Here is a 17,376-nt window from a genome sequence, read left to right on the forward strand (position 1 = left end):
AATAAGAGTTTATTAACCAATACAAATTGGAATGAAATTACTCTTTTTCCCCTTAGATAGATAGATGATTTTTTATTTGCAACGATTAAATAAATAAATCTGACAAACCAGTGCACATGCCTGGTGGCATACTTGAGCACTGACAATGTTACAATGTTACGTACACTACGAAAATAGAAACTAGTACTGACAATGTTACTTACATTAGCACTGACAAAATAAAAATAAATTAAACACAAAAAACCTAATCATTTGATATTTAATTAAATATTTGAAAACCCGAATGGCCGGAAAACTTTATGGCTGGGGATGCAAAGGGGATAAAAAACATACACATACTCAAAAAATGATATAAGTATCAACAAAAAAAGGAAACAAAGCTCAATCGCCATACAACAAATAAGATTAAAAAGAGACCATACTTGAGGTTTGAGAGTTAAAGCGTGGAGAAGACCACCATACATAATGAAATCAACACTCAGGGGACATCAACTCCACAAAAAAAAATTCAGTTTGATTCATAACTAAATGGTCCTTAAGAAGCCTTTTAAAAGACCCAAATGAATGGTATATGTGTGCTGAAGAAGGAAGGGAATTCTAAACCTGTTGACAATTCATGAGAGGATTGAAATATGACCGAACAGCAGGGGTAGAAGGAATGGCTGGGGTAGAAGGATATTATGTTAAGAGCGGAGGTTATATCTGCTGAATCAGTAGTTTTTTAAGCTGATGAGAGACAAAAGATGCACAAGAAAGAATGTACATGGAATATAGGTTTAGAAGCGGTTTTGGCGAGGAACGGTTAGTGTCCTTAACCAGGCACCATGCTTTATTATGCGTGACAGAAAGTGACCGCTGTGTAGAAGGAAAAGTAGACATCCATACAATAGGACAGTAAGAAATATATGATTGGACATTGCAGAAAAAAGAAGCTTCTGCATAGATCCAAGAAAGTTGTGTCTGAGTTTTTAGATAATACCCACACTCCGTGAGACCTTGACCCTAGTCATAGCTATATAGTGTCAAAACTAAAGGTTTTCATCAAGCAGGATACCAAGTAACCGAACTACTCAGTCTTGTGGTCTGCACAAGGAGCCTTGTAATACCCTTAGCTGTCTAAGCTGAAGGAAGATACGTCAATTCGAGAAAGAAGTATTTATATGGTAATTATAGTAAAATACTAATACAAATCTTGGCCGCTTAGAGGGACAAGTAACTTACCATTGCAAACCGAATTATATTTTACATGACCAAATTGTCTGCTAGCTGTGAGAAAATGTAAGTGGCAATCATCCAACCGAAGTAAAAAACCAGCTGTGAGTAATAACGAAAGAAGAGCGTTTGACACATGATTACATTAGACTACATTAGAATGATTACATTAGATGCTGATGTTTGTTAGGTCTATTAAAAAGAAATTTAAAAAATATGGAAATCTTGTAACCTCATTTTAGAAAATAAGAAAACATTTAGGGGCTGTTAGAGCCTTAAGGAATATGAAAATAAAAATAAAAAAGCCAACAAACTATCACTCCTATTAAAGGTTCCAAACTGATTTGTTTGACACTGATGTTTTTTTTACGCCTGTTGAAGGCAAACAAATAACATTCCAGAAATTTAGTAACTTCCTTTTAGACGCCATGAAAAGCTTAAGGGTTTATTAAAGCATTCAGAATATGAGAATAGAGGCCAAAAAACTTAAACACTGGTATTAAAGGTGCCAGACTGGCTTATCTGATAATGATGTTTTTACGCCTATTGAAAAGCAAAAAAGTTATTAACCTAGAACTAAGATATTTTGGAATTAAAAATAAAGATCGAAAAGAAACTCAAGACACTCTTAGCACTATTCTTAAAGGTGGCAAATGGATTTATTTGGTGTTGACGTTTTTAAGTATATTTCTTAGACATTTCTATTTTCTACTGAAATTAAGTAACGTTCTTTCAGGGAACAAGACAACCATAAGAGGCTCTTTAAACTCCTCTGAATTTCAAACGTAAAATCCAACTGATGCCAAAGAACTTTTAGAAGTTTCGTTAAAAGTGCTAAATGCCGTAATAGGAAGTTAATAACCCCTTTTTAGGAAACAAAGAAAGGTGAAGGGGCTATTAATCTTTGGAATTTGAAACTACAAATCCTATAGAAATCAAAAGATCTCCGCAATATGGTAAAGATGCTAATCAGATTAATTAGATGCTGATGTCTCCTAGGACTACTTTAAAAAAAAAACAATATTTAAAATTTAGTAACCTCCTTTAGGAAACAAGGGAAGCATAAGGGGGTAATACAATATGAAAAATAAGAATCAAATAGAAATTAAAAAGAAACTTTCAAGATAATAACTTAAGATACCAAACAAGTGCTAATGCATCATTTCCTAAATTTTCAGGCTCTTGGATGTCTGCTGTACAAACTTTGCTACTTCACACTGCCTTTTGGAGAAAGTTCATTGGCCATCACTAGTGGACAGTATGCTATTCCTGAACCTCAGAAATATTCATCTCAGCTTAATGGATTAATTCGTAAGTTTAGTTAGAATTAATTAACGAGGATGTGACAAATAATTAGGCATGTACATACGAGGAGAAGGATAGGGGAGGGGGGTTTGCTACCTGAAATTTTAGGATTTTCACGGTTATTCCTGTAATTTCTTAGAAACTCACATAATTCTTTTTTTTTCGCTGTTTTGTGCCCCTTTCTCCTCTTTGCGCAGTGATGTGCTTCTGTCCCAAAACCAATTCATGTGTACCTCCCTGTACTAAAACACATGTTTCCAATTGGCTTTTGGTTTTTTTTTAGTATTATCTATATATATATAATTTTAAATATATATATATATATATATATATATATATATATATATATATATATATATATATATATATATGTATATATATATATATATATATATATATATATATATATTAGCCAAGTTTAGTCAGTTCTAGTTCAGTTCCATTTAAATAAATTAGTGAAGATTATAATTATTATTAATGTGTACCTCCCTGTACTAAAACACGTGTTTCCAATTGGCTTTTAGTTTTTTTAGTATTATCTATATATATATATATATATATATATATATAATTTTAAATATATATATATATATATATATATATATATATTAAATATTTTAACATATATATATATATATATATATATATATATATATATATATATATATATATATATATATATATATATATATATTAGCCAAGTTTAGTCAGTTCTAGTTCAGTTCCATCCAAGCAGTTCCATTTAAATAAATTAGTGAAGATTATAATTATTATTAATGTAGTAGTCGATTAACTAATTATTATTAGGTATAATGAATTTTGTCGTATAATTAATATTAGGTATAATTTATTATTATTGTTATTTATCATTTTACCTAGTCGTATGATTTACTTTTATCAAACATTTTTTATTCATTTTTAATTAATGGATTCTTTTGCACCAGAATCAACTCCATTCACTTATTGGTCTAAATTTTGTCCCCTTGGGGAAATTGGAGCATAAAACTTGTTGAAATTGTTAAATTTATTTTAAGTTGCTAAATTTTTAGATTTCTAGAAGTCACGCTTTTAGATTTAAAATAGTTCAACTGTATTCAGTGCAAGGACCCATACAAATACACACTTATTTTTATATATAAATACTAGCGAAAGTTCTTTTCTAATTAACTTTGAATTGCTGAATAAAGTGAGTTTCTAATTATTTTTAATTGTTTGATAACACTTCAGTATCTTTGCGAAGGGTAGGTTTGTAAGAGCAGTAACTATATACTCTTCTCGACTCTGTATTTATATGCTTTGGATTCGTGCACCAACTAATTTGCAGATCATCGTGGTTTTTGGAATAGGTTTTCTGAAGAACAGGATGAATAACAGGAAATATTTTTTTTTAGTGCCGAGTTATAGCGTCTGGGGAAGTTTTTTCAGTTGTTTAATAAGCTGAATTTCTAATTATTTTTAATGAGCTATCAACGCTCCAATATAACCGTTTGCAAATTCTTTAAGAAGGTTAATTTCTGTAAGAACAGTAACTACTTTCCCATATCTATATTTGTAACCTTGAGATTCGCACAGCAACTAATTGGCAAATCACTGTCCTTAGTTCCGCTTGTATCACCAGCACCTAAACTATCGAGGAAGAGCCTCCAATCATTCCGTTGGTTTGCTCCAGCTGCCACATGCTCCCACTCGGGTTAGAGTAAAATGTTAACGCTGTGTAGGCCATTGCCGTAGTGTTCGGTAGTACATTCCTGGATCTCCCCCTACGATGGGTGCCCGTTGGTTGCCAGTGAAGATCAGTATTCAGAAGTGACTTGCCATCATCCATTTGCAGGACATGGTCTCAGTATCTCCATCTATAATAAAATGATAGTTTTCTTCGGAATTTTTTATTTAACCTCCTACGTTTAAAATAAATTTTGTGCAAAGCTCGTTATACAATCAAAATGAAATGAAAATATACTAACGGATAAAACTATTAATTAAGACTGTGAGCTTCGGGATTTCTTTTAAATATAGAAATGCTAGTAAAAGTCTAAAAATTTTGATGTTACATTCCTTTTATGAGGGGAGCTGCCTCCTCCTTAACCCTCGCTCTGTATACTAACCTAGTTGTATGTTAACGCTCTTCGTGCTAAGTTTTATAGTGCTATGCGGCAAGCATTTTGAATGCAGTTGTGCTTGAGCAAACGTTCTTAAAATATTTGGGACAAAAAAAAAAAAAAAAAAAAAAAAAAAAAAAAAAAAAAAAAAAAAAAAAAAAAAAAAAAAAAAAAGAATCAAAGTTTAGCTAGGAGGGCGAGAGATGTTGAAGAAGTGTAAGCGTATACAAAATAATTTCTGTTTGTTTTAAGTTTTATTGCTGCTCTTTAATACCATTTAAGAAATCTTTTTTGTGGGGTTAGTCAGTTTTTGCTTGCTTTTTATATCACACCCATGATAACCCTAAATTTGAGCACCGTCAAACCTAGCTCTTTAATACGTGTTCAACTTTTGTAGAACAATGCTTTGAGAAAAGAGCTCGTTTAGCCTATTTGATTTTTGGAAGAAGCATAATTCTCCCACCTCGTTAGCATTTGTGGCGTTAAGTATAAGAATTTAAACTGTTATGTTGTTATGAAAAAAATTGTGTAATAAGAATCGAGCTGTTAACCTGCAGTATCCATATTACAGGCTTGATCCAAAAATATTCCCGTAAATGAAGGGAGATAATGGATCTATTTTAACTAATTACAAAACACTATCCGAAAGAAGTTTGAACGCTATTCCACATTCAAAAGAATCTATATATCTATATATATATAAAGATAAGTTGTCTGTGTGTCGAGTGACGTGATGTTTGTGTGTCGACTAACGTCATGTTTGTCGACTGACGAAATTAAAGACCGGGACATCGGGACACAAATGACGACCGGGACACAGCGACATCTATCTATCCATATATATAAAAATAAGTTGTCTGTATGTGTGTGTGTCGAGTGACGTCATGTTTGTGTGTCGACTGACGTCATGTTTGTCGACTGACGTCATTATAAGGATTGAGCTGTATGCGTCATGAAGTTGTTTGTCGACTGACGTCATGTTTGTCAACTGATGAAATTACATACCGGGACACAAATGACGACCGGGACACAGGGAATATAAATGACGACCGGGAACCTCAAAGAGAAATTACAGACTGGGACACCCGGACACAAATCACGACCGGGACACAGGGAATATAAATGACGACCGGGACGCAGGGACACAACTACAACGGGGACGCCGGGGGCACAGGCGGGATATATAAATGACGACCGGGACACAGGGATTGTTCGAATTGAAATTACAGACCGGGACACCGGGACACAAATGACGATATAAATGACGACCGGGACACAGGGACATATCATTAGAATAATGAGGTATAGATCTGAATACGTATTGTTTTTCCCTTGGACAATTATATGTTGCATGTTCAAGAGTCAGTAAACCTGACAATCTATTTATATGCAACATATATATATATATATATATATATATATATATATATATATATATATATATATATATATATATGTATATATATATATATATATATATATATCTATATATATATATCTATATATATAAAAATAAGTTGTCTGTCTGTGGATGTGTCAGGTGACGTCACCTGAAAAAACTGGATCAGGTGACGTCAAAACTGAAAAAACTAAAAAAGGCAAAAACTACAAAAAAAACTAAAAACTAATAAAAAAAATAAAAAAGCTAAAAAACTAAAAAAACTAAAAAAAGGCAAAAACTACAAAAAAAACTAAAAACTAATAAAAAAGCTAAAAAACTAAAAAAACTAAAAAAAGGCAAAAACTACAAAAAAAACTAAAAACTAATAAAAAAAATAAAAAAGCTAAAAAACTAAAAAAACTAAAAAAACTAAAAAAAAGGTAAAAAACGAAAAAAACTAAAAACTAAAAAAAAAGGAAAAAACTGAAAAATAAGCTAAAATAAAGGTAAAAACCAATAAAAAACTAAAAAAAAAACTGAAAAAACTAAAAAAAGGCAAAAACTACAAAAAAAACTAAAAACTAATAAAAAAAGTAAAAAGCTAAAAAACTAAAAAAACTAAAAAACTAAAAAAAGGTAAAAAACTAAAAAAAAATAAAAAATAAAAAAAAATAAAAAAAAGGAAAAAACTGAAAAATAAGCTAAAATAAAGGTAAAAACCAATAAAAAACTAAAAAGAAAAAAAGGAAAAAACTAAAAAAAATTTTCATCTAAAAAACTAAAAAAAACTAAAAAAGGTAAAAACTAAAAGAACTAAAAAAGAAAAAAATAAATGACGAAACTCAAAGAGAAAGCGACCAGGACAAAAGGAATGTTCGATTAGCAATCAACAAAGCACCGGGACACAGGGAGTATAAATGACGACCAGGGCATAAGTAAAAAAAAAAAACTATCTATATATATAAAAATAAGTTGTCTGTGGATCTGTGGATCGTGGATCAGGTGACGTCACCTGAAAAAACTGGATCAGGTGACGTCAAAACTGAAAAAACTAAAAAAAGGCAAAAACTACAAAAAAAACTAAAAACTAATAAAAAAAAATACACCGGGATACAAATGACGACCGGGACACAGGGAATATAAATGACGACCGGGACACAGGGACACAACTACAACGGGGACACCGGGGGAAACAGGGGGATATAAATGACGACCGGGACAAAAAAACTAAAAAGAAAAAAAAACTAAAAACTAATAAAAAAACTAAAAAATCTAAAAATCTAAAAAAACTGGATCAGGTGACGTCAAAACTGAAAAAACTAAAAAAGGCAAAAACTACAAAAAAAACTAAAAACTAATAAAAAAAATAAAAAAGCTAAAAAACTAAAAAAACTAAAAAAAGGCAAAAACTACAAAAAAAACTAAAAACTAATAAAAAAGCTAAAAAACTAAAAAATCTAAAAAAAGGCAAAAACTGCAAAAAAAACTAAAAACTAATAAAAAAAATAAAAAAGCTAAAAAACTAAAAAAACTAAAAAAACTAAAAAAAAGGTAAAAAACGAAAAAAACTAAAAACTAAAAAAAAGGAAAAAACTGAAAAATAAGCTAAAATAAAGGTAAAAACCAATAAAAAACTAAAAAAAAAACTGAAAAAACTAAAAAAAGGCAAAAACTACAAAAAAAAACTAAAAACTAATAAAAAAAGTAAAAAGCTAAAAAACTAAAAAAAATAAAAAAAATAAAAAAAATAAAAAAAGGTAAAAAACTAAAAAAAAATAAAAAATAAAAAAAGGAAAAAACTGAAAAATAAGCTAAAATAAAGGTAAAAACCAATAAAAAACTAAAAAGAAAAAAAGGAAGACACAATTACAACGGGGACACCGGGGGAAACAGGGGGATGTAAATGACGACCGGGACACCGGGACAGGGAATGGTCGATTAGCAATCACCATCAACAAAGCTCAAGGGCAATCATTAGAATCATGAGGTATAGATCTGAATACAGATTGTTTTCCCATGGACCATTATATGTTGCATGTTCAAGAGTCGGTAAACCTGACAATCTATTTATATGCAAAGACAATGGGACAGCAAAGAATGTTGTATATTCGCAAGTTTTACGTAGTTAAAACCATATATATATATATACTAGCTGTTGGGGTGGCGCTTCGCGCCACCCCAACACCTAGTTGGTGGGGGCGCTTCGCGCCCCCCCCAAGCCCCCCCGCGCGCGTAAGTCGTTACGCGCCATAATAGTTACGCGCCATTGTAGTTGTGTCCCTATGTCCCACCTGTGAATATAGATATATATATATATATATGGTTTTAACTACGTAAAACTTGCGAATATACAACATTCTTTGCTGTCCCATTGTCTTTGCATATAAATAGATTGTCAGGTTATCCCCCTGTTTCCCCCGGTGTCCCCGTTGTAGTTGTGTCCCTGTGTCCCGGTCGTCATTTATATTCCCTGTGTCCCGGGTCCCGGTCATCATTTGTATCCCGGTGTCCCGGTCTGTATATACATTCGTTTTTTAGTTTTGTTTTTCTCCTTTATTTTTTTCCTTTTTTTTTCTTTTTTAGCTTATTTAGATTTTTAGATTTTTTAGTTTTTTTTATTAGTTTTTAGTTTTTATTTCTTTTTAGTTTTTTTGTCCCGGTCGTCATTTATATCCCCCTGTTTCCCCCGGTGTCCCCGTTGTAGTTGTGTCCCTGTGTCCCGGTCGTTATTTATATTCCCTGTGTCCCGGTCGTCATTTGTATCCCGGTGTACCGGTCTGTATATACATTCGTTTTTTAGTTTTGTTTTTCTCCTTTATTTTTTTCCTTTTTTTTTCTTTTTTAGTTTATTTAGATTTTTAGATTTTTTAGTTTTTTTATTAGTTTTTAGTTTTTTTTTCTTTTTAGTTTTTTTGTAGTTTTTACCTTCTTTTTAGTTTTGTTAATTTTTTTTTTTACTTGTGTCCTGGTCGTCATTTATACTCCCTGTGTCCCGGTGCTTTGTTGATTGCTAATCGAACATTCCTTTTGTCCTGGTCGCTTTCTCTTTGAGTGTCGTCATTTATTTTTTTCTTTTTTAGTTCTTTTAGTTTTTACCTTTTTTAGTTTTTTTTTAGTTTTTAGTTTTTTTAGTTTTTTACCTTTTTTTAGTTTTTTTAGTTTTTTAGCTTTTTTATTTTTTTTATTAGTTTTTAGTTTTTTTGTAGTTTTTGCCTTTTTTTTTAGTTTTTTGTCCTGGTCGCTTTCTCTTTGAGTGTCGTCATTTATTAGTTTTTTCCTTTTTTTTTTTAGTTTTTTATTGGTTTTTACCTTTATTTTAGCTTATTTTTCAGTTTTTTCCTTTTTTTTAGTTTTTTTTTATTTTTTATTTTTTTTAGTTTTTTACCTTTTTTTAGTTTTTTTAGTTTTTTTAGTTTTTTAGCTTTTTTACTTTTTTTATTAGTTTTTAGTTTTTTTTTGTAGTTTTTGCCTTTTTTTAGTTTTTTCAGTTTTTTTTTTAGTTTTTTATTGGTTTTTACCTTTATAGTTTTTTTAGTTTTTTAGCTTTTTTATTTTTTTTATTAGTTTTTAGTTTTTTTTGTAGTTTTTGCCTTTTTTTAGTTTTTTCAGTTTTGACGTCACCTAATCCAGTTTTTTCAGGTGACGTCACCTGACACATCCATCCACACATCCATCCATCCATCCATCCACAGACAACTTATTTTTATATATATAGATATATATATATATATATATATATATATATATATATATATATATATATATATATATATATATATATATATATCTATCTATATTCACAGGTGGGACATAGGGACACAACTACAATGGCGCGTAACTATTATGGCGCGTAACGACTTACGCGCGCGGGGGGGCTTGGGGGGGGGCGCGAAGCGCCCCCACCAACTAGGTGTTGGGGTGGCGCGAAGCGCCACCCCAACAGCTAGTATATATATAAAAATAAGTTGTCTGTCCGTTACGCCAGATTATATCTTCTATATATATAAAAGAAAACAAACTAGAATGTAAAAACTGGAAATTGCATAAATATTTCGAAATATTTTGACAATAGATTAAAGTAATTCGAAAAAAGAAAAATGGTAAAAAACTAAAGAAAAAACTAAAAAGAAAAAACTAAAAAAAAAAATAATTAAAAATTAAAAAAATTAAAAAAACAAAAAACCTAAAAAAAACGTAAAAAAATAAAAAAGATAAAAAACTAAAAAAAAACTAAAAAAAAGAAAAAACTAAAAAAAAACTGGGAATTGCACAAATATTTCAATATATTTTGACAATAGATTCAAGTAATTCGAAAGCCTTAAAACAGATACCCCAAATTTTGAGGTTTAATATAAATTGTTGGAGCTTTAGCATGCTTGGCACGTAAAGATTTTTTCAAGTGTCAATGTTAGAATGAACATTGACAAATTGAAGAAAACAAATCAATAAAAAGAAGAAACTAAAAAAAAGAAAAAACTAAAGAAGAAACTGTATCTATATATATAAAAATCTATATATATAAAAATAAGTTGTCCGTCTTTTATGTCTGTTACACTATGTCTGTTACGCCAGATTATATCTTATCTATATATAAAAATAAGTTGTATGTATTTTTGTATTGAGGGTTTGCATATGACGTCTGAAAATTAAAGAAGAAAAAGAAAACTGAAAAAAGAAAAATGGTAAAAAACTAAAAAAAAAACTAAAAAGAAAAAACTAAAAAAAACTAAAAAATAAAAAAAATTAAAAAAATAAAAAGGTAAAAAACTAAAAAGAAAAGAAAACTAAAAAAAGCTAAACAACTAAAAAAAGAAAAAACTAAAAAAACTGAGAATTGCACAAATATTTCAATATATTTTGACAAAAGATTAAGGTAATTCGAAAACCTTAAAACAGATACCCAAATTTGAGGTTTATTATAAATTGTTGGAGCTTTAGCTTGCTTGGCACGTAAAGATTTTTCCAAGTGTCAATGTTAGAATGAACATTGACAAATTGAAGAAAACAAATCAATAAAAAGAAGAAACTTAAAAAAGAAAAACTAAAAAAGAAAAAAACTAAGAAAATAAAAGACTAAAAAAGAAAAAAAACTGAAATGAAATGAAACTGTATATATCTATATATATAAAAATAAGTTGTCTGTGTGTGGATCTGTGGATGGATCAGGTGACGTCATGTTTGTTCGCATATGACGTCTGAATTATTTCACACTAATACAAAAGAAGAAAAAAACTAAAAAAGGTAAAAACTACAAAAAAAACTAAAAAGAAAAAAAAACTAAAAAAGCTAAAAAACTAAAAAAAAACTAAAAAAAAGGTAAAAATCTAATAACTAAAAAAAAACTGAAAAAAATAAAAAAAGGCAAAAACAACAAAAAAAATAAAAACTAATAAAAAAACTAAAAAAGCTAAAAAACTAAAAAAACTAAAAAAAGGTAAAAAACTAAAAAAAACTAAAAACTAAAAAAGAAAAAAACTAAAAAAAAGGAAAAAACTGAAAAATAAAAGAGAAAAAGAAAACTAAAAAAATATGAATAAATATATATAAAAATAAGTTGTTTGTGGGTTATGTCTATCTGTCTGTCTGTCGAGTGACGTCGTGTTTGTCCGCATATGACGTCTGAATTATTTCACACTAATACAAAAGAAGAAAAAAAACTAAAAAAAGGTAAAAAACTAAAAAAAAACTAAAAACTAAAAAAGAAAAAAACTAAAAAAAAGGAAAAACTGAAAAATAAAAGAGAAAAAGAAAACTAAAAAAATATGAATAAATATATATAAAAATAAGTTGTTTGTGGGTTATGTCTGTCTGTCTGTCTGTCGAGTGACGTCGTGTTTGTCCGCATATGACGTCTGAATTATTTCACACTAATACAAAAGAAGAAAAAAAACTAAAAAAGGTAAAAACCACAAAAAAAACTAAAAAGAAAAAAAAAACTAAAAAAGCTAAAAAACTAAAAAAAGGTAAAAAACTAAAAACTAAAAAAAACTGAAAAAACTAAAAAAAGGCAAAAACTAAAAAAAAACTAAAAACTAATAAAAAAACTAAAAAAGCTAAAAAACTAAAAAAACTAAAAAAACTAAAAAAACTAAAAAAACTAAAAAAAGGTAAAAAACAAAAAAAAACTAAAAACTAAAAAAGAAAAAACTAAAAAAAAGGAAAAAACTGAAAAATAAGAGAAAAAGAAAACTAAAAAAATATTAATAAATATAAAAAATATAAATATAAATATAATATAAATTAGCAATCAACAAAGCACCGAGACACAAATGACGACCGGGACACAGGGAGTATAAATGACGACCAGGACATAAGTAAAAAAAAAAACTAAAAAAACTAAAAAAATGGTAAAAACTACAAAAAAACTAAAAACTAATAAAAAAACTAAAAAATCTAAAAATCTAAATAAACTAAAAAAGAAAAAAAAAAGAAAAAAGGAAAAAAATAAAGGAGAAAAACAAAACTAAAAAACGAATGTATATACAGACCGGGACACCGGGATACAAATGACGACCGGGACACAGGGAATATAAATGACGACCGGGACGCAGGGACACAACTACAATGGGGACGCCGGGGGGCACAGGGGGATATAAATGACGACCGGGACACCGGGACACAAGGAATATAAATGACGCCCGGGACACTCAAAGAGAAATCACAGACTGGAACACCGGGACACAAATGACGACCGGGACACAGGGAATATAAATGACGACCGGGACACAGGGACATAACTACAAAGGGGACGCCGGGGTGCACAGGGGGATATATAAATGACGATGGCGACTCAGGGAATGGTCGATTAGCAATCACCATCAACAAAGCTCAAGGGCAATCATTAGAATCATGAGGTATAGATCTGAATACGGATTGTTTTCCCATGGACCATTATATGTTGCATGTTCAAGAGTCGGTAAACCTGACAATCTATTTATATGCACAGACAATGGGACAGCAAAGAATGTTGTATATTCGCAAGTTTTACGTAGTTAAAAACATATCTATATATATAAAAATAAGTTGTCTGTGGATGGATGGATGGATGGATGTGTGGATGGATGTGTCAGGTGACGTCACCTGAAAAAACTGGATTAGGTGACGTCAAAACTGAAAAAACTAAAAAAAGGCAAAAACTACAAAAAAAAACTAAAAACTAATAAAAAAAATAAAAAAGCTAAAAAACTAAAAAAACTATAAAGGTAAAAACCAATAAAAAACTAAAAAAAAAACTGAAAAAACTAAAAAAAGGCAAAAACTACAAAAAAAAAACTAAAAACTAATAAAAAAAGTAAAAAAGCTAAAAAACTAAAAAAACTAAAAAAACTAAAAAAAGGTAAAAAACTAAAAAAAATAAAAAATAAAAAAAAACTAAAAAAAAGGAAAAAACTGAAAAATAAGCTAAAATAAAGGTAAAAACCAATAAAAAACTAAAAAAAAAAAGGAAAAAACTAATAAATGACGACACTCAAAGAGAAAGCGACCAGGACAAAAAACTAAAAAAAAAGGCAAAAACTACAAAAAAACTAAAAACTAATAAAAAAAATAAAAAAGCTAAAAAACTAAAAAAACTAAAAAAAGGTAAAAAACTAAAAAAACTAAAAACTAAAAAAAAACTAAAAAAGGTAAAAACTAAAAGAACTAAAAAAGAAAAAAATAAATGACGACACTCAAAGAGAAAGCGACCAGGACAAAAGGAATGTTCGATTAGCAATCAACAAAGCACCGGGACACAGGGAGTATAAATGACGACCAGGACACAAGTAAAAAAAAAAATTAACAAAACTAAAAAGAAGGTAAAAACTACAAAAAAACTAAAAAGAAAAAAAAACTAAAAACTAATAAAAAAACTAAAAAATCTAAAAATCTAAATAAACTAAAAAAGAAAAAAAAAGGAAAAAAATAAAGGAGAAAAACAAAACTAAAAAACGAATGTATATACAGACCGGTACACCGGGATACAAATGACGACCGGGACACAGGGAATATAAATAACGACCGGGACACAGGGACACAACTACAACGGGGACACCGGGGGAAACAGGGGGATATAAATGACGACCGGGACAAAAAAACTAAAAAGAAATAAAAACTAAAAACTAATAAAAAAAACTAAAAAATCTAAAAATCTAAATAAGCTAAAAAAGAAAAAAAAAGGAAAAAAATAAAGGAGAAAAACAAAACTAAAAAACGAATGTATATACAGACCGGGACACCGGGATACAAATGATGACCGGGACGCGGGACACAGGGAATATAAATGACGACCGGGACACAGGGACACAACTACAACGGGGACACCGGGGGAAACAGGGGGATAACCTGACAATCTATTTATATGCAAAGACAATGGGACAGCAAAGAATGTTGTATATTCGCAAGTTTTACGTAGTTAAAACCATATATATATATATATATATCTATATTCACAGGTGGGACATAGGGACACAACTACAATGGCACGTAACTATTATGGCGCGTAACGACTTACGCGCGCGGGGGGGCTTGGGGGGGGCGCGAAGCGCCCCCACCAACTAGGTGTTGGGGTGGCGCGAAGCGCCACCCCAACAGCTAGTATATATATATATATATATATATATATATATATATATATATATATATATATATATATATATACTAGCTGTTGGGGTGGCGCTTCGCGCCACCCCAACACCTAGTTGGTGGGGGCGCTTCGCGCCCCCCCCAAGCCCCCCCGCGCGCGTAAGTCGTTACGCGCCATAATAGTTACGCGCCATTGTAGTTGTGTCCCTATGTCCCACCTGTGAATATAGATAGATATATATATATGGTTTTAACTACGTAAAACTTGCGAATATACAACATTCTTTGCTGTCCCATTGTCTTTGCATATAAATAGATTGTCAGGTTTACCGACTCTTGAACATGCAACATATAATGGTCCATGGGAAAACAATCTGTATTCAGATCTATACCTCATGATTCTAATGATTGCCCTTGAGCTTTGTTGATGGTGATTGCTAATCGACCATTCCCTGTCCCGGTGTCCCGGTCGTCATTTACATCCCCCTGTTTCCCCCGGTGTCCCCGTTGTAGTTGTGTCCCTGTGTCCCGGTCGTCAGTTATATTCCCTGTGTCCCGGGTCCCGGTCGTCATTTGTATCCCGGTGTCCCGGTCTGTATATACATTCGTTTTTTAGTTTTGTTTTTCTCCTTTATTTTTTTCCTTTTTTTTTCTTTTTTAGCTTATTTAGATTTTTAGATTTTTTAGTTTTTTTATTAGTTTTTAGTTTTTTTTCTTTTTAGTTTTTTTGTCCCGGTCGTCATTTATATCCCCCTGTTTCCCCCGGTGTCCCCGTTGTAGTTGTGTCCCTGTGTCCCGGTCGTCATTTATATTCCCTGTGTCCCGGTCGTCATTTGTATCCCGGTGTACCGGAGTTGTGTCCCTGTGTCCCGGTCGTCATTTATATTCCCTGTGTCCCGGGTCCCGGTCGTCATTTGTATCCCGGTGTCCCGGTCTGTATATACATTCGTTTTTTAGTTTTGTTTTTCTCCTTTATTTTTTTCCTTTTTTTTTCTTTTTTAGCTTATTTAGATTTTTAGATTTTTTAGTTTTTTTATTAGTTTTTAGTTTTTTTTTCTTTTTAGTTTTTTTGTCCCGGTCGTCATTTATATCCCCCTGTTTCCCCCGGGTCGTCATTTATACTCCCTGTGTCCCGGTGCTTTGTTGATTGCTAATCGAACATTCCTTTTGTCCTGGTCGCTTTCTCTTTGAGTGTCGTCATTTATTTTTTTCTTTTTTAGTTCTTTTAGTTTTTACCTTTTTTAGTTTTTTTTAGTTTTTAGTTTTTTTAGTTTTTTACCTTTTTTTAGTTTTTTTAGTTTTTTTTAGTTTTTTAGCTTTTTTATTTTTTTTATTAGTTTTTAGTTTTTTTGTAGTTTTTGCCTTTTTTTTAGTTTTTTTAGTTTTTTAGCTTTTTTATTAGTTTTTAGTTTTTTTTGTAGTTTTTGCCTTTTTTTAGTTTTTTTAGTTTTTTAGCTTTTTTATTTTTTTTATTAGTTTTTAGTTTTTTTTGTAGTTTTTGCCTTTTTTTTCTCTTTGAGTGTCGTCATTTATTAGTTTTTTCCTTTTTTTTTTTAGTTTTTTATTGGTTTTTACCTTTATTTTAGCTTATTTTTCAGTTTTTTTCCTTTTTTTTAGTTTTTTTTATTTTTTATTTTTTTTAGTTTTTTACCTTTTTTTAGTTTTTTTAGTTTTTTAGCTTTTTTACTTTTTTTATTAGTTTTTAGTTTTTTTTGTAGTTTTTGCCTTTTTTTAGTTTTTTCAGTTTTTTTTTTAGTTTTTTATTGGTTTTTACCTTTATAGTTTTTTTAGTTTTTTAGCTTTTTTATTTTTTTTATTAGTTTTTAGTTTTTTTTGTAGTTTTTGCCTTTTTTTAGTTTTTCAGTTTTGACGTCACCTGATCCAGTTTTTTCAGGTGACGTCACCTGACACATCCATCCACACATCCATCCACACATCCATCCACAGACAACTTATTTTTATATATATAGATATATATATATATATATATATATATATATATATATATATATATCTATATATATAAAAATAAGTTGTCTGTGGATGGATGTGTGGATGGATGTGTGGATGGATGTGTCAGGTGACGTCACCTGAAAAAACTGGATTAGGTGACGTCAAAACTGAAAAAACTAAAAAAAGGCAAAAACTACAAAAAAAACTAAAAACTAATAAAAAAAATAAAAAAGCTAAAAAACTAAAAAAACTATAAAGGTAAAAACCAATAAAAAACTAAAAAAAAACTGAAAAAACTAAAAAAAGGCAAAAACTACAAAAAAAAACTAAAAACTAATAAAAAAAGTAAAAAAGCTAAAAAACTAAAAAAACTAAAAAAACTAAAAAAAGGTAAAAAACTAAAAAAAATAAAAAATAAAAAAAAACTAAAAAAAAGGAAAAAACTGAAAAATAAGCTAAAATAAAGGTAAAAACCAATAAAAAACTAAAAAAAAAAAGGAAAAAACTAATAAATGACGACACTCAAAGAGAAAGCGACCAGGACAAAAAACTAAAAAAAAAGGCAAAAACTACAAAAAAACTAAAAACTAATAAAAAAATAAAAAAGCTAAAAAACTAAAAAAACTAAAAAAAGGTAAAAAACTAAAAAAACTAAAAACTAAAAAAAAACTAAAAAAGGTAAAAACTAAAAGAACTAAAAAAGAAAAAAATAAATGACGACACTCAAAGAGAAAGCGACCAGGACAAAAGGAATGTTCGATTAGCAATCAACAAAGCACCGGGACACAGGGAGTATAAATGACGACCAGGACACAAGTAAAAAAAAAAATTAACAAAACTAAAAAGAAGGTAAAAACTACAAAA

The 17,376-nt window shown here is 29.8% G+C and overlaps 1 protein-coding gene across 2 annotated transcripts in view; it reads left to right on the top strand.

Moving 5' to 3' along the window:
* Positions 1-17,376, top strand: part of LOC136036429 (serine/threonine-protein kinase sel-5-like) — a 164,929-nt gene that overhangs the window by 35,774 nt on the left and 111,779 nt on the right. For both annotated transcript variants that reach the window (XM_065718661.1, XM_065718662.1), the window contains exon 7: positions 2,391-2,523. In XM_065718661.1, coding sequence (XP_065574733.1) covers positions 2,391-2,523 — 133 coding nt within the window. The remainder of the gene's footprint in view (positions 1-2,390; positions 2,524-17,376) is intronic.

Source organism: Artemia franciscana, chromosome 15 (genome assembly GCF_032884065.1).
Source record: "Artemia franciscana chromosome 15, ASM3288406v1, whole genome shotgun sequence".
Lineage (NCBI taxonomy): Eukaryota > Metazoa > Arthropoda > Branchiopoda > Anostraca > Artemiidae > Artemia > Artemia franciscana.